The sequence below is a fragment of the Desmodus rotundus genome, chromosome 2 (assembly GCF_022682495.2).
Source record: "Desmodus rotundus isolate HL8 chromosome 2, HLdesRot8A.1, whole genome shotgun sequence".
NCBI lineage: Eukaryota > Metazoa > Chordata > Mammalia > Chiroptera > Phyllostomidae > Desmodus > Desmodus rotundus.
This window is the reverse complement of record NC_071388.1, coordinates 25,298,548-25,323,747: the sequence shown is the minus strand read 5'-3', so window position 1 is coordinate 25,323,747 and position 25,200 is coordinate 25,298,548. Positions and strand designations below refer to the sequence as shown.

At 34.4% G+C, this 25,200-nt stretch overlaps 1 protein-coding gene across 1 annotated transcript in view; it reads left to right on the top strand.

Annotated features, from left to right (window-relative positions):
• IFT80 (intraflagellar transport 80) overlaps window positions 1–24,712 on the top strand; it is a 100,346-nt gene extending 75,634 nt beyond the window's left edge. Inside the window, exons 12-20 of the mRNA XM_053918056.1 lie at window positions 2,905–3,068; window positions 7,309–7,373; window positions 9,384–9,519; window positions 9,920–10,067; window positions 11,100–11,271; window positions 12,333–12,422; window positions 12,520–12,692; window positions 20,247–20,370; window positions 24,574–24,712. Of these exons, the coding sequence (XP_053774031.1) occupies window positions 2,905–3,068; window positions 7,309–7,373; window positions 9,384–9,519; window positions 9,920–10,067; window positions 11,100–11,271; window positions 12,333–12,422; window positions 12,520–12,692; window positions 20,247–20,370; window positions 24,574–24,684 (1,183 nt within the window). The 3' untranslated portion in view covers window positions 24,685–24,712. The remainder of the gene's footprint in view (window positions 1–2,904; window positions 3,069–7,308; window positions 7,374–9,383; window positions 9,520–9,919; window positions 10,068–11,099; window positions 11,272–12,332; window positions 12,423–12,519; window positions 12,693–20,246; window positions 20,371–24,573) is intronic.
• Window positions 24,713–25,200: the final 488 nt, after the last annotated feature.

The following is a 25,200-nucleotide window of genomic DNA, read 5'->3' as shown; positions in this document are numbered from 1 at the left end:
ATTGATATGAAATAGTTTTGACCTCACGGTCCCTTTATTTTCTTTTCTGTTTTTATGTATTTTTTATTTATTTTTTTCTGTTCTGTTTTTATTTTTAAATCTTGGTTGAAACTCATTGATTTTATGAGCCACTACTTGGCTTTGACCCGAAGTTTGAGAAATAATATTCTCTTCCAAAACCCTCAGTGTATACAGGACTAAGAAACTCCAAACCAGTCAACTAGAGTAAGGATGGAATAGTTATTACTCAGGAATCCATACTTTTCCATGAAAACTATCAGTCTTTTAAGTACAGTGATACACTGTTAAATTACAGGTCAAAAAGTTAGAAAGCTACAATCCAGTAAAACCTGGAATAAGTATAAAAATATAACAGACAATTACCTAAAATAGCTACCTATACAAATATTTGCACTCAACCATGTATTTTATTTCTCATCCCTTTACTCACCACCTAGGCAGCTCTTAATAGTGTTTATTGCCAGATTTTCTAGCCCATAGCATTTTATAAATAGCAAACCAGAAGAGGAATGGTACTGGTGGGCTGTTAGAGGCTGGCACGATGACAGGAAGAAAAGGGACTGCCTGGCAAGGGAACGGAGAGAATAGTTAAAGCACAGAACCGTGTAGCTGAGTGACATAATTCTTTTGATGCACCAACAGATTCTCGTGAATCAAAGCTATCAGTTAACTAGTTATTGAAGAGTATGATCATCATATGGATGACTTTGATTGATCAAGAAAATAATTGTGTCAAATTTTATATCATCTGTTTAACGAAAGCGAATGTATGATTTATTTAGTTAGTTATACATTTAAAAAAAACATCTTTGCCACTTAAAAGGTAAGATGTGAGCTATCCAAAAAACCATATTTCTGAGATTCTTTTTACTCAAACAGTTCCAAATAAATTGATGTATTTATAAATGTATTTATTGAATATGTTCTTATTAGAAGCATGTGTCAGTGGAATAAATTATTAGGTAATTAAAGAATGTTTTACTCAGTGCCTGTTGCTGGTCTTATTTGTACATTTAGTTATGTTTGCCCCTTGAAACAGTGTTATTTTCAAGGAGATTAGAAGCTGTAGTATCTTGTTTGAAGAGAAAACACTTTTAGTACTGATGCTAAGAAGGAATATATACCAATATGATATGTTACTTTGTCAATATTAGCTAATATACACTAGTGTATAAGATGCAAACCCTTTAATTAAATAAACTACACTTTAATACTCAAGTATTAATTTAATTGAAGTGTATGCGAGGGGCGACTTCAAAAAACAGGAATTTATTTATTGGGGATTTATTATATACTAACTTTTCATTGGTTTTGGTATTTATTTCCTATTTGTTTCTATAAAAAGAAAGAGCAGTTATCAATTTCTGACTCAAGAATTAGTTCTGAATCAAGGATATTAAAACCTTGAACATAAGATTTTAAAAATGTAATAATGTGTTAAGTATTGAAGAAATAGGCACTTCAATATCGCAGTCATAGGCATGTCAATCAATACAACCGTTCCAAAGGGCAGTTTAACAATATATATTAAAATTTTAACAGTATAAGGCCTTCGATCCAATAACTGCATTTCTAGAAATTGTACCAAGGAAATATGTAGACATACAGAAATGTGTATAGACTAGACATTCTTTAGAACAGTAAATAACTTGAAATAACAGTCTGTTAGGAATGAATTAACTAAGTAAAGTTATGGTATATTCATACTTTGTTTGCTATTAAGTTATCTTTATGGAAGTAGGATTGCAAGAGATCTTTTGATTATTGTTTAAATTGTACTTTTGCAATGTTTATAAATTTTCTTTTGGGGGGGTATTTAATCTTTATTGTATTTTTTCCATTATCCTTTAGTCCTCTTATATATCCCTCCTCCCAGCAATCACCATACTGTTATCCATGATTCCTTTTTCCTTTTTGCTCAGTCCCTCCACCCCCTAAGCTCCCCCCACAAGTACCTGTCCTCCTACTCTCCATCTATGAGTCTGTCCACAGTTTTCAAAGAAAAAATAACAGCCATTAAATATTTACATTTGACTTAATAAAAAATTAGCTACACAGAACCCTTATGCCTTGAATATAGCTGTCAACACAGCAAATGAACCCGAATCCCGGCTGGAAACAAAATGTTATTTTAGATATGGATACATTACTGATGGTCAAAGTCAAAGCATCTAATTTTAATAAATACTGGCCCTGATGTTAATTTTTTGGTCATTTTCACTGTTTTGGACTTGAACCAATATTTAACCTTTGTCTTTTTTTTTGGTAAGATTTTATTTATTTATTTTTAGAGAGAGGGGAAGGGAGGAAGAAGGAGGAGGAGAGAAACATCAATGTGTGGTTGCCTTTCATGTGCCCCCCACCAGGGGCCTGGCCCACAATCCAGGCTTGTGCCCTGACTGGGAATCAAACCGGCAACTCTTTGGTTCGCAGGCTGGTGCCCAATACACTGAGCCACACCAGTCAGGGTTTAATTTTTGTCTTTAGCATAATCATTAATTGTGAAATATGTATTAATGCTGTTTCGTAATACATATAGCATCGGGAATTAAAATCACTGAATTGTAAATTGTGAGATTTTCTTATTGCCTTTGTATAGAAATGCTTCTTTAAGAAAGGAAAGGAATTGCAAATATAATGTAAACGGGGTCAAAATTTTAGTATGTAGGGTGGTGATTATGGGCATTTTCATTTTACTTCTCTTGCCTCCATCAAAAAACAAAAACCTAGAAACAAACCAGAAAAACCAGGGTTGACTTTTCAGGTTGTTTGTATATTTCATTTGGTGTATTTCTATGGACTTATTTTAATTGTAAGACTTAGATTTTTCCAAAGGGAAAGTAAACAACTATTTGAGAATATTTTTTATTCTTTATTTTTTAGACATTTTCTTCTTGTAGATGGTGGTGGTATCTATTTATATTCTTATGAAGGGCGCTTCATTTCTTCTCCAAAATTTCCTGGAATGAGAACAGATATTCTGAATGCACAAACTGTGTCTCTGAGTAATGATACCGTAGCAATAAAAGACAAAGCTGATGAGAAAAGTAAGTACATTTTTATAATCTTCTATGTCAAATTTCTGTGATTTTTTTTAATATTGTAAAATTTTCATAAAGTAACTTTCATTTTCTCATCTATTAATGTGTTAACTTTATATGAAAGAATTAGGACCTTTTTAATTTTTCCCAATCATGAATTAATGAAAGAATTGAAGTTGTAATATTATATATAAAGTTGTCACATTCGATTTAACAAATATGTAATGTCACAACAATAACAAAGCTTAGTGGGTAAGGAATAAATCTTTACGACATATTCAGTAGCTGCTGGTAGAGAGTTTGAATTCAAGATTGTAAATCTGAAAAAGGTTCATTTTCAAGTTTATTGATCTTTTAAAATATTTCCTTTTTCATTTGGTAACATTTGGCTTCATTGTAAAAAGTGTGCTTCATTGTACTGTTTATTTTGCTAATATATTTTTAAATCAATATTTTAAATGAAGTAGAAAAAAGTTATGAATAATTTTTAATTTTCATGTGAAAATCTAGACCACATTAGTATTTGTAAATAAATATGTTGGGTGTACTGCATTTGCACAGTACAGTAAAACCATTTTATTTTAAGGCATTGCTCTATCACAATTTCATTCATCCAAGAAACAAGTGCTTACTATGTGCCAAGTGCTTCTCTAGAAGTTGAGGACACAAAGGTGAATAAGACAGACAAATAAATATAAAAGTAGCTAGTGATACTTGCTGTGAGGAAAACTAATGCAGGGTGAGGGAACAGAGAAATCTGGAAGTGGGGGAGGGGAACAGGACGAGCAAGTGTGAGGGTTCTGAGGTGGGAATGATTAGCATGTAAAAGAACTGCCAGAAGGCCTTGTGACTAGGTCCACCTGAGATAAGCAGAGAGTCCCAGGAGAGGAGGACAGAGAATAGATAAGCAGGAGCCAGGTCTCCTGAAGACTTGTCTGTGGCGAGGATGTGGGCGTGAGGGAACAAGTGGAGGTAAGCATATTATCATAGGTTTTTATCTTGGGTGAATGAGATAGAAGACAGGGAAGGGGGAAATTTAGAGGAGTTGCACAAACCAAGGGTTCCATTGGGTGGGCCAAAAAGTCTGTTCAGTTTTTTCCTTAAAATAAAACACACATTTTTCATTTTCACCAATAACTTTATAGATTTGCATGTTTTGAGTATGTTGGCTATGTCACTCTATTGGCTTCTAGGGGGTAGAGGCCAGGGGTGCTGCTAAACATCTTCCAATGCATAAGAGAGCCCCCTAGCAAAGAATTATTTAGCCAAAATGTCAATAGGACCAAGAAACTTTGCAAACCACTTTTGACATGTTTTATCAGTCAGTCACAGCACCTTCTCCATACACTGCACAAGTCTTTTTTGGCTTTTCAGTTGCGTTTTTACTATTCTTGATAATAATGAAGCATAATACGCCTATAATGTTGCGTATCTTCTTCCATCTTCAATATTAAAATTGCTACACAAAAATTCACCAATTTTGATAAGTTTTTTTTTTTAATGCACACTAATATGGCAGCTGTCACAGTACAGTCTAACAACATTGTTCTGGATGAAGTTAAAGACAACTAAGCACTACTAGATCCATCGTATAGAAAAAACTAAACGAACTTTTTGGCCAACCCAATGTTTTGGTCACGGTAAGTTTAAATGCTTTTTAGACATCTAAGGGTAGATGGAGAGTAAACAATTGGATGAAGTCGTCCAGGGCTCAGGAGAGAGGTGGGGACTAGAGACATACCTTTGGGAGTCATTGTTGTACAGGTGGTGCCGAGGCACTGAATGAAATCACCTAGGAATTAAGTAGAGACAGGGAAGAGGACCAGAGAATTCTGAAATTTTCTACAATTAATTTGTATCTGAAACATTTCATTATTCTTTAATCCTTTGCTGGTTCATAGAATTTTACATTTAGAAAGAATGTTAATTCTTTCTAAAAAGAATTTTTCAGAAAGAATTATTATGAATAATAATAATTCTTATTATGAATATTTTCAGAAATATGGATTTATGTGTATGCCAATTCATTTTGCTTTATTTACATAAATTTTGATTGTTGAACAAGATAATTGTGTAATTTTCTTTTACTATAAAAAGAAAATTGAAAAGACTGAAATAAAATTGATGTAGAACTGATAAAAATTGAGAAGGAAAATATTTTCCTTATGTTCCCTTTTAAAGAAACTAGTACTCATGACTGGCTAAATAGAGGTTTATGCTAACAATAGAAAACACAATTGAAGTGCCTAAATCTTTTCCATGGAATTGTTAAAATTTCCTTTCAAGGGGGCAATCCACAAGTAAAACTAGTGGATTAGGTCCTTCCTAATTTGGGACCTTCTTTATAGGCAGGATCCTTGAACCAACCAGAGAACTCTGTGTTATGGTAGGTGCTCAACAAATACATGGCATATTGGTTAAGTAGTAGAGAGGTACTGCTCTTTTTTTTTTTTTTTTTAAGATTTTATTTATTTTTTAGAGAGGGGAAGGGAGGGAGAAAAAGAAGGTGAGAAACATCAATGTCTGGTTGCCTCTCGCACACCCTCTACTGGGGACCTGGCTGGCAACCCTGGCATGTGCCCTAGACTGGGAATTGAACCAGCAACCCTTTGATTCACAGACCAGCACTCAACCACTGAGCCACACCAGCCAGGGCAAGAGATACTGCTTCCTTCTTCTCCCCATCCATCTTCACAGATACAGTATGATATTAGTGAGGGTGATTATTTGAAAGAAATGTCTGGGTATAAGTGGCATGGAAGTTAGAGAGCAGTTAAGTTTAGAAGCAATTCTTTCAGCTCCCAGCTCCTTAGTTGTTCTTTCTGCCAGTTTCTGTTACATGCTATGGCTAAAACACAGGTCCAGCCTCCCACAGGTCAGGGCCAGTCCCAGTTTTGGGAGAGTAGATGCATTCATCCTTATACCTCCAGCTCTTTAAAATATGTGTAGTTAGCATAAGGGTGGAAGGCTTTTTCTTTCTAAGTTATTAGTTTGTATAGCTATGAAAATAACTGGGTTTAGCCAAGCCCAAAGCATTTTTTTTAAATGGAAACCAAATTTTTATAGTTTTATTTCTAAATTAAAAATTCTTTTTTTAAAATTGTTCTTCAATTACAGTTGTCTGCATTTTCTCCCCACCCCTCCACCCCACCCCAGCCAAACCGACCTCCCTCCCCCGCAAAAATTCTTTTACATATTTTTCTTTTTCATTTTTCTCAGCATAATTGGAAGTCTTAGAACATAACATACTATTATGACAGGATTTTCTCTGTGAATATAACCGGTGACCTCAAACTTAATATCCTAAGGTTTACTAAAAGCTAATCATAAATATACATACTAAAAGTGTGATCCTCTGGAATTTAAATATCACATTATACATATTTTAGCATTTTTATGATTTTTATAAATTATCCAATTTTTTTTTGCTGACTGCGTGTACTTTTGTCTTTTCATGCCATTTCTGTCATTTAATTTCTGTAATCCTATGTGTATGTTCAGTTATATAAAATTACTCCATTAGGGATGAATCTTGGGCTGAAGTAATTCCAGAATTACTTAGAGAATCACAAAAAATACTCCAACAATCTTTCCCCTCCAACAATCCTTTTAAAATAGAAAAGAACTGCTACTAATATCACTGTCATGTTGGAAACCTTTGGTGAAACAGAGAGAGGGTCAGAGGCAGCATCCGTTCCCCCAAGTATCCCTTTTAGCAAACAAAGACACTCCTATCCCTTGGGAGATTCCAAGGGTTCAAGTTCTCTGCCAGGAATCCAGGACAAACATCGGACAAATTATACCACAGTAGTATACTGACACAGGGAAATAAACAGCACATAACACATTGCCTGCTATTATAGTAAGCACTTGGTACAGTTTTCCTTTGTCAATCAATGATTGTGGTGTTAGATTGGTCTAGATCATAGTTATCAAAATTAGAGATTACATCCTGATTTGGACTTGCCGTTGTTGATCCTGTATAGCCTTGAAGCCATACCATTAATAACAATTCTAATTAGGGAATGTATGTTTTAGGAAGAAGTATCCAGTTCCACTGTTTTCATAGGAATTATGAGCCCATTAATACATGGGAATTTGATGCCGCTGCTCTTCTGTGCTGATAGATACTCTGTGGGCAACTGAGTTAAATAATTTCTCATGAGAATTATGATAATTCCATTGAAGTTTGCCAATAAAAATGCTAATATAATACATTAACTAATGTTCTACTTTTTTAAAAAAGTAATCTTCCTCTTTGAGGCATCAACTGGAAAACCATTAGGTGATGGAAAGCTTCTTTCTCATAAGGTAATGGACATTAGCTATTTCTAATGTAAATAGCCTGTAATTACTTCCTTTTTAACATTGTTTTCATTTTAAGAGATTAAGAATTATAAATAGGTAGTTACAGAATAGCCATGGGGATGTAAAGTATGGTATAGGAAATGGAGCAGCAAAAAAAATTATATGCATGAACCATGGACATGAACAATGGTGGGGGATTGCCTGAGGGAATGTGGGGTGCTGGGTGGAGTGGGGCAAAGGTGGAAAATTTGGAACAACTGTAATAAAAAGAAAAAAGGAAGAAAGAAAACTAATAAAATTAATATTTTCATTTTAAGGAGGAAAACATAGCTACTTATGGAAACTAAGTGCATAAAAGGGTCTGACTTACATGTCTGCTGTCCAGGCTCTTTTCTGCTTTTCAATACAATGTTCTTTTGTGATTAAATTTATACCAATCAGTAAATAAAAATGTATTTATATTTCAAAATATCTTGCAGCTTTCCCATTGCCAGCATTTTCTTTAGGTTTTTAAGACTGTAGATAAACTGAAAAAAAAATTCTGTAGAAGTACAAAAAGACACTGAATTGTGAATCACTTATTGGTTCCTGATTTTTAGCCTTAAAATAAAGGGGTACATTTTATTGTGTTATCTTTCTAATAAGTGATATATTAGGATCTAAAGATGCTTTAATGATATTGTTCAGTGCTTCTAGTAAAGTGTTACACTTTTCTTCTTTTTGAATTTTTAGATGTAAGTTTGAATAACACATACATATAGTTCAAAACATATAGTTCAGAAATCAAAAAGCATAAAAAACTATACAGTGAAAATGTTTGTCTACTACACCTGTTCTCATCACTACAGTTTCTTTCTACCAAATAAGTAACCACTTTATTAATCTCCTACATATCCTTTCAGAGATTTTTTTTTTTAAAAAGGCTGCCCCTCCCATTCTGATATAATGGTCCGGGGTACAACTTGGGCACAACTTGATACACATGGAACAACATTCTTTTCTTCCTAAAAATACAACTGATGGTATTTTCAAAGGGAAGAACTTTTGAAAAATGTATTATGAAGTGATACGTGGTTAATTCTGACCCCTCAACTTGCATAAGAAACATGCATGTTTTGTTTTTTCAAGATGTCATGATAGTATACAATAGGTATAATTGCTTGATGTGACCATGATTCTTACTGAATTCACAGATCCTAGCAGGTCTTCAGACATAGTAAGCAGTAATCAAATACCCCTTGAATTGAATTGAAATAAATCCACACTGAACCATTTGCAAATTACAAGGAAATTCATTTCACTAGCTAGTATAATGATATAATAGATGAATGTAACATGCCAGAAATACTTTGCTACTGTAGACAGACCACTCACTATGTGGTCAGAAGTCTGGGTTGTAAAATCTAGTTATGCTTGTTACCAGCTTTTTCAGAGCAAAATCATTTAATGGCTATGGATCGTAGTCTTCTCATCTGCAAAATAAGTATAATATTACCTACATCAGAAGACTGTTTCTTGTTTCACGTGAAATGAATGTGAAAGAACCTATAAAATTTAAGGCTCTAAATACATAAGATATTTCCATAAATCAGTTCTTACAAGTCTTTAAAATATATCCAATCTGCTTAGAGTGAACTTTGGTATGAGGAGCTTAATCCAAGTAGACCCCCCTCTTTTTTTTCAAAGTAGACCTCCCCCATGACACCCACGGGCCTCTCACCCTTCACCCTGCCTAAGATGGAAGTGTTTGTCAGCTTTCTCAGTTTCAAAATATACGTTATTTTAATGCTTTAAGGGGCATCTTTCCCTGGTAAATTTTTTTAAAAGTACGTGTTAATATAGCTCTTGATTTTTTAGCGTGCTTGTAGTTTAAAATTATTTAACAGGGGCAGTTTATCACTGTGAGTAGGGGAGTGATATATAATGATCTTTAAGTAAACAGATGTTCTTTAAATAATTAAAATGGTCTGATGGTCAAGCACTAAAACTAATCTGGTATTTAATTTTTTTTAGAGTGAAATTTTGGAAATTGCTCTAGATCAAAAAGGACTTACCAACGACAGAAAAATTGCTTTCATTGATAAAAACAGAGATCTTTATATCACCTCAGTGAAACGATTTGGGAAGGAAGAACAAATTGTCAAACTCGGTAAAAAGTTGTAACATTTAGAATTTTAATTACTTTCAATTTTCTTAGATCTGTTGCCATATAAATAGCTTACTTGAATGAATCTATGAATGCTTTGATTTTATAACATTTTTTAGCTATTTAACTCCATTTTAATAGAAAGTCTTTAGCTGCCACAGCTAAATTGGCATTGAAGAAAGACTTGAAAATTAAAAATATGATGGTTCTGGTTAGAATATTCAAATATTTCCATCAGTTCTTAAGTGAATTTTTATACATGTTTCGCCATTATACGATTAGAAATTAGAGTCATACCTACCAGAAATTAGATGGGGCCTTATATGGCAGCTGATTTTAAAGGTATATTTTGAATATTTATATAGTGGAACTAATAGTACATTACCATTCTTTTTAAAACAAGGAACAATGGTGCATACTTTGGCGTGGAGCGACACATGCAATATCCTTTGTGGACTTCAAGATACTCGATTTACAGTGTGGTGTTACCCTAACACAGTTTATGTGGACAGAGACATTTTGCCTAAAACATTATATGAAAAGGATGCAAGGTGATGTTCTACTGCATAGAATTTTTTATTTGGGTAAATAAAATGAATAAGGTGTCATGTCTTTGCCTCTAATTTTAATCCTGCAAGGTACCATTCACTTAGTCAACTAAATGATGTGTTCAGCTAAAACTAGTTCAGTAAGACTTAAATGATGGAACCAAGTTGTAAGTGTTGTATAAAACTATTATATTTATTTGTTTCTTATATGAATATAATTTTCCTTATGTGAATATAATTTTCAAGCTTAATGTTTAATGGTAATTCAGATAGTTCCTGAGGTTTTTCAGCGGTACGCAACCTCGTGACAAGGTTGTGTATCACCTGGCTCTGTCCCAGATTGTCATTTTAAGATATTCAGGAATGTGTGTGTTCTAAAATTGAATTCGATCTAGCATTGAATTTTGAAATTAATATTAAAGATAAAAAATATAAAATCCTCTAAGAAACAGCAAGGGGATTTCTTAGTCTTGACAAAATAGGATTACAAAGACTTTTTAACTTTAAATCTTAGCTTAATGTGTAAATCTACTTTGAGTTCATTTTTAATATTCAAATTCACAACCTTAGCAAAAGCAGAGAGGCATCATTTTTAAAGTTTTTAAACTAATAAAGAGAAGTTAGTCTCTTTACTTAAAGTTCACCTCTTTTTATGGTGAGAAAATAATCTTGAAATCAGCTTAATTTTTAATGGTTTACACTTTAATACTTTAAAAGCTCAAACTAAGTGACTTAATCATTTGTGTGATTTACCTTAGAACTGAGGGAAAAAAGTCATTTGAAATGCTTTTAGAAAGAGCTCTCACATATGTAATAGTTTTGCCACATTAAACAGTGTATTTTGCTCCAAGTGTATATAACAAGTTAGATTCAAATGTTTATTTCAATACATACATTCTCTGTGGAGTTAACTTTTTTAGAGATGCATTTTGGAAGTTGGATACTTCATATGTATGTCAGGGATCCACTCCCCCTATTTAATATATATGAAAACTTTGCTCAGCATATAAATTGCACTTTGCTTTTTTCCTACAGTGAATTTAGTAAAAATCCCCATATTGTAAGTTTTGTTGGAAATCAGGTAACTATAAGAAGAGCTGATGGCTCGCTGATTCACATCACCATATCACCATATCCTGCTATCCTCCATGAATATGTAAGCGGTTCAAAATGGGAAGATGCTGTGAGACTTTGTCGCTTTGTTAAGGTACTTACATTTCAGATCCATAGTTGTGTATTAGTTTACACAATATCTTTTTGCAAGATGAGAAATGATAACAGTTAAGGGCTGGAAAATATGCAGTTGGGATAAAGTCTCTTTTTATAAGTGAAGATATAAATGGTAAAGGGGGCTAGATGCTCTGTAACTTATTCTCTGAACAAGCTATAATTTAAATGGGTAGTTCCTTAATATTTGTACATATAAAAAGTCTTATAAACTTTTTTAAAAGTCAGGTTCCCAACTTCTACCCCCACAGAGACTCTTAATTTCTTAAATCTGGGGAGCAGTCTGGGCATAGTTTTTAAGTTCCTCAGATGATTTGTGCAGCTAAGGTTGAATTCAGGATTTTCCGAGTATGTTTGAACTCTTTCTTTGAACATTGTTTCATGTTCCTTAGAATATACTTTTGTGGAGTGGCTTTTCGGTGGTTTTTTTTCCACAATGGGTTGTTGGTGGCAATCTGTTCTTATCCAAGAAACTATTCCTCAGGCTCCCTGTATGTTATTTCCTTTGACATCTCATCAAAAAGACTGGAGGGTTTAAACTTTAAGTTATCTTAAAAGTATATCATTAAGCTCAGCCCTGGCTGGTGTGGCTCAATGGATTGAGTGCCAGCCTGCAAACTGAAAGGTCAGCAGTTTGATTCCCAATCAGGGCATATGCCTGTGTTGCAGGCAACTGATGGATGTTTCTCTTGCACCTCAAAGTTCCTCTCCCTCCCTTCCTCTCTATCTAAAAATAAATAGAATATTTTTAAAAATTATAGAAAAATTATTAAGTTCAAAAATAAATCTTTGATAATTAGAAGTGAAAATTAAAAAAAATTTATTCTAAAGAAGTTCTCTATGTGTTATTAATACATTTTAACAAAGTAGCCACAATGAAATTTCTACATCATTAATTTATTGAATTAGTAGTTCTTTCAGTGCCACGCTCAGTAAGTTTTTTATTTTTAATTAAAACATAATTTTATTATCTTTTAAATCACTGTTTATTTTAAAACTTCAGCCATGTATTGAAATAATTATTCTCATATTTCATTTTAGGAACAAACCATGTGGGCTTGCCTAGCTGCTATGGCAGTTGCTAATCGAGATATGACTACTGCAGAAATAGCCTATGCAGCAATTGGTGAAGTAAATAATGTTTACTTACGTGTATATGTGCGTGTGTTTTGCCATAATTTGTTATATTTCTATTACTATCCAATTTAAATATTTTTTCTTTTATTAGATTGATAAGGTTCAGTACATCAATTCTATAAAAGATCTTCCATCTAAAGAATCAAAAATGGCCCACATATTAATGTTTAGTGGGAACATACAGGAGGCTGAAGTAGTACTTCTTCAGGCTGGCCTTGTTTATCAAGCGATCCAGATCAATATTAATCTCTACAACTGGGAAAGGTAATAAAGATAGTTTTTATCAATTCCAAAACCAGATTGATCTTATTCTCCACCCTACCACTTTAGTACCTTACATTTTCCACTGTACTTAATAGTTTCCTAATACCGGAAAATAACTGACTTATGTTTATATTTTTGACTAGTTTGTCAATTCAAGATTTATGCCTTCTCTGAACTTCTGTTTGGTTAGAACTTGAGGTATGAAGAAGAAAAGAGAGTCTAGGATGTTTCCCAAATTTCTGATTTCAGTAACTGAATAGATAAAGATACTAATATTAGCAGGTATGGAAGGGAAAATAGTTCAGTTTTAGGTATATTGAATTTGAAACATTAGTGAGGAAATATGTGCTGATAGTTGGTGAAATAGAACAGGAGCTCATGGGAAAGATTTGAACTGGAAATGTAGATTGAGGAGTCATCAGGAAATGGAGTAGGGAAACGTGTCCGGTGAGATGACTTGGAAATGTTTATGGGACGAGTGAAAGAAGAGAAATCCATGAAAGATTGAGATAAAGAAGTCAGACAGGCAGAGAGAAGAAGAGCCAAGAGGGACTTGTGATGCTAAGGAACAAAGATGAAAGGGCTTGTGGTAAGGAACGGTCAGCAGTAACCTTCCCCGCCACTAAGCTCTGGGGCAGACTGATTTCTGAGACAGAGTGGTACGCTGCTCCTTCGGACATGACTGGGTTCCACCACTCATTCTCTCAGTGAACAGGGCTGTGGTGCTTATATACATTCACCTCAAGTTACTATGTTATAAAATTGACATGCCTACTTTTCCACGTTAGAAATATCTCTCATCATTTTTGTTTCTCTCTGGACTCAAATATACCGTATTTTTTGGACCTTAAGATGCACCTACGTTTTAGAGGAGGAAAATAGGAAAAAATATTTTGAGGCAAAATGTGGTAAAATATTTAATAACATAAATAACATAATATTTCACCAATATAAATGTAAGCTACATTGGACTATAAAACGCACCCCCATTTTCCTCCCAAATTTGGGGGGGGTCGTCTTATAGTCCAAAAAATATGGTAACTCGTAAATCTTTCAATTACAGGCCCCTTAGTTATAATTCCCTGAGATTAGAATTTTTATACATACCCTATCTCTACCCTCCCCTTGAATAGAAGTAACAAGAATGGCAGATAATTAATTTTGTCATTGACATACTATAGTCTCTTTATTTAATTTATATACTAATGATCTATATACTGTTCCTACAACTCAATCACTCTATTTATGTCCTTTATTTAGACAAATTTGCCATCATTGTTTAACTGTAAAAAGGATCATGAAAAATGTTTTTTGTTCTACAAACATGAATAAGTCATTGTCCTTGTCCTCAATTTATTCCTAATTCATAAATTCTAAAGTAAGTAGTTTGGAAAGAGACAGTATGAATAATATTTTTAAAACTCTAGGTTAAGTGAGAATGAAAATTGTATATACCATTACCAAGGTAGAATTCCATGAGAAATAGGAAAGAATAATGTTTAAAGCATTCAGTATTTGGAGAAAATATTTATATTGATAAGGTTTAGAAATTAGTATTTGTATAGCACTCTGAACACTGTGTAATTTTTTAAAAAACTTTTAAAAGATCTTTAGCTTTAAAAGCTTATACCTTAGTTAGGAACTCTATTTTATTGTCATTAATAATAGTAATTTGAATTACTTATAATAATAATTTGAATTACCATACACAAAAATTAACTGAAAATGGATTAAACACTTGAATGTAAGACCTGAAACAGTAAAATACATAGAAGAAAACATAGGCCCGTAAGCTTAAGAATGGTGGTCTCAGAGGTGTTTTTTTGAACTTGATCCCCACCCAAGTCAAGGGAAACAAAAGCAAAAATAAACAAATGAGACTACATCAAGCTAAAAAAAGCTGCACAGCAAAAGAAACAATTAAAACAAGGCAACCAACTAAATGGGAGAAGATATTTGTAAATGATACTTCCAATAAGCAGCTAATATCCAAAATATATAAAGAACTCATAGAACTCAACAGAAAAACAAACAATGTGATTTAAAAAATGGGCAGGGGACCTGAATAAACACTTTTTCAAGGAAGACATGCTTATGGCCAATATCCATATGAAAAGATGCTCAGCATCACTAATCATTAGAGAAATGCAAATCAAAACAGTAATGAGATATTATCCCATTTAATTAAATTAAGGGATTTAATTAAAATTAAAATAACAAGAGAGTAAAAAAAAAATGAAGCCTCTATTTATTGAGTACTTATGATATGCCAGGAATTATATTAAACACTTTCCATATTTCTTCTTATTTTGTTATCACAGCATTTTACAAATGAAGAAGTTGAGGCTTGCTCAAAACTTGGTGGCAGATCTAGGATTTGAACTTAATCTCCTGCTATCAAAGAGGATTTGAATTTCCTTAGTATCATCAAGCAATTAGATATGTATTGTTGATATCACTACTTATTTTTTATTGGATTGCTGTTTAACTCTTTGATTATTTATTTTTGCAAAGTTTTGCAGCATCTTTCCCCTTTCGAATTATAATTATATACTTACTACAGAACAGAAACATTTTATATTACATATACATAGTAGGTCTTACCATTCATGCTCTTAATCCCTTTGCAGTGCTCTACAAACACTGAGTGTAGATCCATAGCAGTGCGCCAGTGCCACAGCAGGGAGACAAGGGCATTTGCCTCTGATGGCTTCTGTTGATAGCCCTATAATATGTATAGATAATGTATATTGTTATATATATTATATACGATGCCCTCTGTACATTTCTTGTACCTCCTTGACCTAAGTGAAGCCTATCTCTTCCCAGGGCACACGGGTACTCTACCTGTCCTCTCAAATGGAATCAGTTATTTCTGACTCCACATTTCTTAGGATTTGGATGTGAACAGAGTTGGTGTCCTTTCTGCTTCCCTCATCTTTATTTCCCTATCTTATTTTCTCCTATAACTTCAAAATTTCCCTATTATTTCTATATCTTATTCCCTGTACCTCCCTTCTCCCCTACCTGCAATTATCAGCAAATTACCCTACCTTAAAGTGTGAGATCTCAGGGAGAGCGAAAACAAGAAGGGCGAAGAGGATTTAACAGGGAAAGAATGAACACATTGGTGCTCTTCCACTCCCAGGTCCACCTGGCATCTCCCTTTCCTACACTTCTTGATTTTTATCTTAACTATAAACCAGTGGGTTGGGCAAGTGCTGGCAGGCCTTTGTGTTTACAAGATAAAGATCCAGGAGCATGGTTCCAGGATTCTGATTACTAATTCTGCACTCAAGACTCCCAAATATTCACCTCTCATCTACCCCTCTAACTTGCCCGTATTTGCTTCCAGAACCAGCTATCTTTTCACACTCTGCAAAGCTTGAGAAATCTAGGAGTCACGTTTGACATTTTCCTTATGCTCCCCCACCCCCCAGTTACCAACTATTTTTCCTCCCAAATACCTCTGACTCTCATCCACTTTACCACCAGCACCCTTGTGTAGGCTGGTCCCAGTTTTTCTCAGTATATCATCATCACTGATCTCTCTGCATCTGCTGTTCTCCTACCCCTTCTTCACACTAGTCACAATGACCTTGTCCCAGTGTAAATCTGATCATGTCACTCTTGACTTCTCACTCATTTAAATGAAACCCCTAGTTTCCCATCACTTTTAGCATAATTATGAAGGATTGAGTAAAAACTGACTTCAAATGATCTGCAGAAGTTATTATAGCTGCTAAGAAATTTTTGTGTATTGCCATTTCCAAATTGAAACCACTTGGAATATTTGTTCCCATTGCATATTCACTTATTCAGCATGTTTATTGAGTGCTTGCCATATTAGGCTTATTTAGACATTACATGGGGATCTGTTGGGGTTTTTTTTTAATACTCCTGTTGAAGTATCTGGTCATTTTAAAGTACTTGTTCAAAAAGGCTGTTGAATAGGAAAAGGACAAATGTAGTGGTTGAGAATGGGGGCTTTGGAATTGAACCTGGGTTTGACTTCTGGTTCTGCATTTCTGGCTCTGTGATCTTGGACAGGTGACTGAGGCTCTATAAATCTCAGTTTCCTTATGTTGAAAATGGAGGTATTAAAACTTCATGTCTATTGTCCAGATTAAAATTGTGAAAATTTCTTAGCATGCTGCCTAACACAGACATAGTAAGCCTTCAATAAATGGTAGTTATTATTCATTTTTAAAATATTTCTTGTCTGTCTCTCATGTGCCAGGTTTTAAGCTTTGGGAATATAGCAATGAACAAAATCAACCAAGTTCTGTGATGACAGTTTTTGATTCTAAGTGGTATGGCTAAGATAAAACGGTAGGAGTAAGAGGGATATATATTTGGATCTAATATAAGAATCAGTTTATAACAACATCATCCAAAGAATGGATTGGATGGTAAATATGTTTAGATTGCTTTTAAAAATTTTTTGGCTCTTTTTTTAAAGGTTTTATTTAGTTTTTAGAGAGGGGAAGGGAGGGGAAGAGGGAAGAAACATCAATTTGTGATTGCCTCTCACACGCTCCCCACTGGGGACCTGGCCCACAATCCAGGCATGTGCCCTGACTGGGAATCGAACCCGTGACTTTTTGGTTCACAGGCTGGTGCTCAATCCTCTGAGCCACCCCAGCCAGAGCTATATTGCTTTTAAGATCCTTGAACTTCTATATTTCTTTAAAGCCTTTAGAAGGTAACAGATTTTATTTTAATAGTGTTATTCCATTTGGGAAGCATAGTCTTACTGGTTTGTGCTTCTGTCATTCCTACTTGAATTTGGAAATTACCTGCAACCTAATAAAATGCAGCCCATGAGGAGTTGTAGGTAAGCGAGTTATCTACTTGACATTCACTTTGGACATTGGGGGTGGTCTCGTCTGAAAAACTGAAGTTAAGAAAGATAGAAACTAAAAACTCCAGGTATACATATTGATTCTTTATGTAAGTATTAATAAAAATAATTTCTCCACTTCTACCAGTTACATAAAGTGATTTTGCTACTTTTAAGATATGCAAAAAAGTCATATTTTGGAGTTATCTTTTTATATAACTTCCTTCTATTTAAAATCAGAGAAGATACATGGATTTATTCCAGCTCCATAATCTAATGTTACTTTTGTTTGGTTGCCAAATAACCATTTGCTAGAGACATGCTGTTCCTATAACCCTTATATAATTTGGAGTGAATTCCCTCCTAAATGTGGTATGGAAACATTTTTTACCCAATGTATATTTTTAGAGAACATTTAAAATAGCACATATCATTTTAATGTTTATCTTTAGCCATTGCTCTTTAATCATATAATTAATGTATATTTTATAATAATAATGACTATAATGATAGATAATATCTAGTGTCTAAATGCAAGATTAGACATCATATTCTGTCCTTTCTACATAATTAAATGTATTAATGTTCCCTGACAAAATATCTCTTTGAAATTTTTGAAAAGCCCCACCCAGAATGGGTGCTTATGTACTCCCCACTTAGAAATACTTGCGGTTGTGTGCAATCCCAGATTCCTTCTCCCATCACATACAGTCATAAAGAATGGGAAATTGAACTTCTAAAGTGCAGAGGGGTGCTTCACCAGTTTCCGCTCACACGTGCACCCCTGGAATCAGAGCCTTAGGGGTATACGGGGGCTGATACGGGAGAGGGTTACAACGATTAAGGCAGATAGTCCTTACTTCTACTTCTCATCTTTTGATTTTCTATGCATTGTTTTTTTACCCTTCTCATCCTCCACTTTTGTTCCTCTATATTTTAATACCTCTGCATTCTTTTCTGTGTATCCTGTTTTTCCCTAAAAGATTTAAAGTCACAGAGGAATAAGGAACTTTGTGAGGAGTTTGTAGTGAGTAGCAAATATCAGTACCCTTGAATTTGGCAATATGGTTTATGCCAGTATATTTTTATAACGAATCATTGTGCTGAATTTTATCATTTGTATTTGTATTATCATTTGTATTAATGTAACTTATATTCATAATTTTTTCATATTAAGTCTTTAATTTCTCACTTGTCTGTCAATTGTCAGTTAATACACACAGCATATCTAAAATCTTAATTATTTAGTGTAGGTCAACCCAAAGCATGCTAAGAATAAAACAGAGTTTCCTACTAAAGAGTCACACATTGCAAAAAAAATCAAGTCATTAGTCAGTCTTGTCTAAAACAACAGATTTATAATAGTTGGCTCTGATGAATAGTGACTGGCCTATTCAGAAGTTATTAAGTCACGTGAGAAAGCAAGAAAACTTGAGGAACAATGTACTGTGACTGTTACGGTGGCTGTTTCCCGTACTTCAAAGCAAGATGACAGAGTAGTGTGAGGAGAGCTATACTGGATTGTTGCTGACTGATCCAACGAATGTGAGTTATGCACAGGATCACAGGCCGAGCTGCTGTCCAAAACCTGCATACGCAAATCAGCCTGGAATTGGGAATTGCTCTTTCATTTCTCACTGTATTGTCAACATACAGATTTTATGCCTTTGGTGTTGTACTACTGATTTTGGCAATTCATTTAGTTCTTATCTCCTATTTAAATATTACCTTAAAATAACTTAGTTATAAAGATATTAATTCTATATCTACTATAGATATTAAATCTGTATTATATTAATCCATAATTGTATAATTATAAAACTTAAATGGCTATTAACTTTTTCTAAAGAATCAATGGCAAAGGCATTTTGTCAAACTCATCCTCAAATTTTATTTCCATAATATTTTAAATTTTTGCTATGTTAATAAATAAGGATATCAGTTTTTAGTTGAATATTAAACAGAATAAATTCAGCCCTGGGGGTGTGGCTCAGTGGGTTGAGTGCCGGCCTACAAACCAAAGGGTTGCTGGTTCCATTCCCTTTGGTTGTGCAACCTGAGTTGTGGGCTGGGTCCCCTAGTGCAGGGTGTGTGAGGGGAGAAACATCAACCACACATTGATGTTTCTCTTCCTCTCTTTCTTCCTCCCTTCCTCTCTGTCTAAAAATAAATAAATAAAATCTTTAAAAAAATAGAATAAATTCATTACAGACTTACAAAAATGGTCAGTATCGTCGAACCACTTCCATTGGGGGGAAGTTCATTTACTTGCATTTTATAATGATTTCAATGAATTTTTCAATGAACATTTACCATACATATACTCTGTAGTACTCACCAAAAAGAAATGAAAGCCAGATCTTCCTTCAATAAATATATAAGTTAGTGAAGGAAGCAGACTTATAATAATTATAATATACTGTAAGTAGTGCTGTAATAACAGTATGCATAAAGTGTTATGGAGCACAGATAAGATAATGGTCATTTATTTCTACAAGGGGAGCTGTCGAGGAGAAGAGATCATGCTTGATCTGACCTTAAAGTATAAATAGAAATGTGCAGGACGGATGAGGTAGGGAATGGCGATCTATACGGAGGGATGAGTAGAGGGAACAACATAGAGACCCTTTGTCCCGGCCTCTCACCCCAAAACTCTATTACCCGTGGAGACCAATACGAGCAATGCTGATAATGTTTTATTCTCATTATAGGGCACTTGAATTGGCTGTAAAACACAAAACACATGTTGATACAGTTCTTGCCTACCGTCAAAAGTTTTTGGAGACATTTGGTAAACAGGAAACTAATAAACGATATTTGCAGTATGCAGAAGGTGTAAGTATTATATAGTACTTTATGATAATGTATGTGTTTTATTATGTATATATAATATTCATCTTAACGAGACAGAATTTGAATAATCCATACCTTGATCTAAAAAAATTACTTTTTGCCTTATGATGTTGTAGTCTTACTTTGACTACATAATTACATTACTAACTTTTTAAAAATCTTACAACCATGTTTTGATTAACAAATCCATTTTCATAATATCCAGTTTGTGTTAAGGTTTAGTATTAATTAATATTTTAGATAAACAATATAAATGCCTGGGATAAAGGCTTCTAACTTCTGAATTTTGTGTTTCACCAGCTGCCCCTTCTGCTCCAGGGGAATTATATAAACTCAGGGGGCACTGGCTAGAAAACGGATACTTTGTCACCCTATAGAATTCTAGGGAGCTAGGTTGCCCCTCCAGAAGTGCCTAGCCTAAGCAAACTTCACCACCTAGGACCAAACAAGGGTAAACCGTTGCCTCTGAAATTCTAGAACCTCAGATTTTATAACTCCAATTAGAAGAGAGCCATTCTAGTGCATACTAACCCACAAGAGGAGCCAGAACAAGAGCGTTTGCCCCAATGCCTAGAGCAGAGCTGATTGTGGCCACCTGGCTCAGGCTGCAGGAATAGAGTTTACCTCTAGCCATGCAGACAAGAGACTTGTAATCCCAAGAGAGGGCCAGCCTTGCTGCTAACTCTGTGAACGAGTTGATTTCCTTAACCTTTAATTCATTTATTTATTTAAAAAATGTATATGTGTACTCACTCCGGGACAGGTACTGTGCTAGGTGTTGAATCGGATATGGTTTCTGTTTGGTAGAGCTTATAGACTATGTGGGAGTGTTCCTCTGTGGGAATAGAATAAAATGATGCTCTGATCTATCCTAGGAGGCAGAGTATATTAGAGGAGCCTTAGGAGGAGGAACGAAGGTAGGGAGAAGGCCACTACTAAAGGCCACAGTTCCTACTAAAGCCAACACTGTCCATTTGCCATATTTAGAATAGTGAATGTCATGATCTACATTTTTGGACTTCAGAACAGTTTTCAAGGTAGTGAAACCTTTGGGGCTGTTCTTAGAGATCTGTAATGCAACTTCAGTATCTGGGTCCAGAGGGACACAGTTGTGGGTTTCTTGGTGGAAGGGGATGTATTTTAGAGAAGGTCCACAAACCTTTGTAATATTCAGAACTTGTCTGTTACTGAAATGCATCCTCTGGGAGCTTGGGCTGTAAGACCTTACTCTACTTCTAGGACAAACTCGGGCTCCCTGGGACCTCTGAGGGCTACCCTCTAACTCACAGAATGTCACAGCAACTACCAGCACCACCGTGCTAAGCAGCCCAATCACCAGATCAGCTGATGTTTTGGTCATGGTTTTGAAAATATGAGTGTGTTAAAACTTAGCACCCACCTTAAATTTACTTTATTGTATAATTTTAAAGCACATTAAAACTACTCTTCCTTCCTCATCATTGTCATCAATATTTTTTTTCAGTATTTTTACATTTGGTGCTTTTGAGGACATAAGAAATACAGTCCTTCAAGGAAATTCTATTATAGTTAGCAAAAACTTAACAAATTTATCTTTCTCATTACATATTTGTTCAACTATTACCAAAGTGTAATACTTCAATTATAAAAGTAGCACATAATCAGAACAACATGTCTGTTTAGATAGTATGCTTTCTCTTCATCCTCAAACTGCATGGATGACTTTGACTCCTGTGGCACTCTGCTCCAGTTTCCTGCTTTTCTTTCTCATAAGTGTAATTTGAAAGTTAACTAGAAATCATAAAGCAGTATTTTAAGATGAATATCATCTTTGACTTAAAAAATCCCCCCTTTTTATTGTAGACAAAATTGTGATTATATAAATTCCTTATTTCAGGACTAAGAGTTTAATACAAAAATTTCAAAAATTTATTCTAGATATATTGAATTCTAGTGGGTTCATAATGCATAATGTGAAAATTTAGACATACTTAGAAGTGAAAAGCTTATATACATTCAGATGAGATCGGGTGCATTCAGGGTGATGTGGCCATAGGCTGATATACATTCATATTTATGAGCCCTGAAGTGTTATTTGGGCATTTCTAGTTTAAAATGTTGAAATTTGGGATTCACATACGTTATACTGTCTTCAAAGAATCCCATTAGAGTCATTGTACCTGGTTTACAATGGCGTTCAATGGTTTCTGTAAAATAATATTTGTATTATTTTAAATCTACTTGAGGAATATATTCAATCCACTGAACATATACTCTGTGGAAGAAGAAAAATAGAAGAACCTAGAAATGTTTAAAACATTATGGTAAGAGAAGGAAAAAAAAAGAGCAAAAAATCCCAACAAACAAACACTTCATGAGCTTCTGATTTTTAGCTGAGTCTGAGAGAGATGAGGTACAGGAAGAAGAGCCATCTGGTGTGATTTTGAAATTACTTCTATGTGAATAAGAATTAACTAGGAACTAGAATAAGAAGTGTCAAATAGTACTGATACTCCCTAGATGAGGAAAGGATGTGTTTTAGTATAGAAGTCACTTCACAGCTGTCATGAGTATGTCCTCATATGAAAGTCACTTAAAAATAGTCTATTCCAAGGACTAAATTATCAGAAGACTCTTCTAAAACTGCATAAATGCCAAAGTGAAAGTGAAACGTTTATTTTCAGTAGGCCACCTATCAGCTGACGCCATCATTTGTATTATAACAAGTTACTAATGTGGATGTCATTAATTTACTTGATGGGCTTCCGTTGTAACGGAGCAACAGTTGTTCAGAGTACCATCAATATATGGTTTGATTGTGATTGATTTGAGAAACATATGTAAGGCAACTTAAGGCTGGAAGAAGGCCAAAGCATTCATCACGTTTGCCTTGCTCTTTGCAAATGTTTAGTTAGACATAGAAACAAGTGTTTTGCCATTTAAAAAATATCAAGTTCCAGCCTGATTGAAAAATGAGTCTTTCAAATAATCTAACGTTTGCTTTGCCTTTCAGTGAGCTGCCCCTTGCATCTTAGCACAGACATTCATCTTCTGTTAGTAGGAAGGATTCTTTTAATTCATCTATTTGATATATTATAGAAAAAGTATATGGAATTAATTATCTTTAAGAAAAGAAGGCCAAAAATATCCACAAATTAATTCACAGAAATTTGGATAAAGGATATTGGAATTAAAAAAATAACCAAGCATTTAATTTCATGAACTTCGGGCACAAAATAAAGGAGGCATGAGGTCCTTAAATTAACCTCTCGGTGACTTCAGATAAATCTGTTCAAGCAGCAAATAGTACTTCAGTGGGATGTGATATTACTTATTCCACCCAGCTCCCCTACATGGAGGTGAAAACCAGGTCACTTTTGGCTCAGTCTCAGGAGTTTCGGTTTATTTCATCGTAAATCAGAGTTACCTTAGCCTAGGACACAATTGTTCCCGTATCTTGCTGAGAGGACACACATTTCTTAATTAGTGATCTCCAAACTTTTTAAAACAGAACAATGTTTTTTCTTAAAGATTGTTCCTAAAACTCAGGATAGTCCATTCCTGACACCGTATGTAATGAGGGCAGAGCAGAGGTGCTGCATCGTGTCAAAGGGAAAGAAACAGATTACAAATTACCACGTTTCACTGATTCTAATGTGTCCCAGCCTTGCTTTCCCACTACTTCATCCGATACCTTTACATTGTTGTTTTAACCACCACTATGACTTTATATTACTTTAAGAGTTGTTGCAAAGGAGCCATTTTTGCAGAGTACACTCAGGGGAAGCAAATGGCTGCCCTGTCTTTCCTCATAGCGAGGCCTCTAATGGAAGCCTCAGTTTATACCCGGTGAAGAGCTGACCCATTTGCAGCAGGCTCAGGGGACAGCAGTGCACATTCACCCCTGTGTCCCTGGAGCACCTGTGCAGAAGCTGCGGCTCCTTGGCACTGTCTAGATATGCCTTTTATAAGCAGCTACAGCAAGATTTTGGTCTTTTGAATCACAATGAGAATTTTTGCTGTTTATTGTGGTAATTGTTTGATCTTAAAGCTATTTTTTTAAGCATTATTTTTTCTTAACTTTTTTTTCATGCCCTTTAATGCTTTGGGAGTCATACATTCTATTTTTGTTTATTCTTAGTTTGTTTGGATTAAACAAAGATGTCTCTAGTATATAAGCATTTTTCTTCTTTTCTTCTACTGCAGCTCCAAATAGATTGGGAGAAAATCAAAGCCAAAATTGAGATGGAAATAACTAAAGAACGAGAGCGATCGTCAAGCAGCCAGGCCAGCAAGAATATATGTCTAAAGTACTAAATGCCGTGCTTACCTTTAAGAGGCTTTACCTTTTGAAACTAATTCTGATTAGCCAAGGGTAAGCATGCGTTCTTAGCTAAAGAGAAAGGCAGAATCTTTAAGTGTAAGCACTTCCTATATATTTAATACTAAAAGTATATTCAGAAAGACTAAGCACAAAATAATTGATGTAATTTCATCTTTTATATTTTTTAGTCCAATAATTCACAAAACATTCCTCTATATTTATTATATACTTATGTAGTGTTGCTTGCATTCCAGTTTTTTGCCCATTATTTTATCCCTGAATCTTCAGCATAGACAAATATTAATGCTGATAATAAAATATTGGACTCCTTAAAATGTATGTTATTATTAATTTCTATTTGACTTCTGAGTCATAAAGTACCCTAGAAGTTTATTTATACAACAAAAATACAAGAGGGATTTATGAAAATCTACAGTACATATAGTTGTGCACCGTTGTTCATAGCAGTGTTATTCACAGTAGCAAAAAGGTCACTAACAGATGAGTGG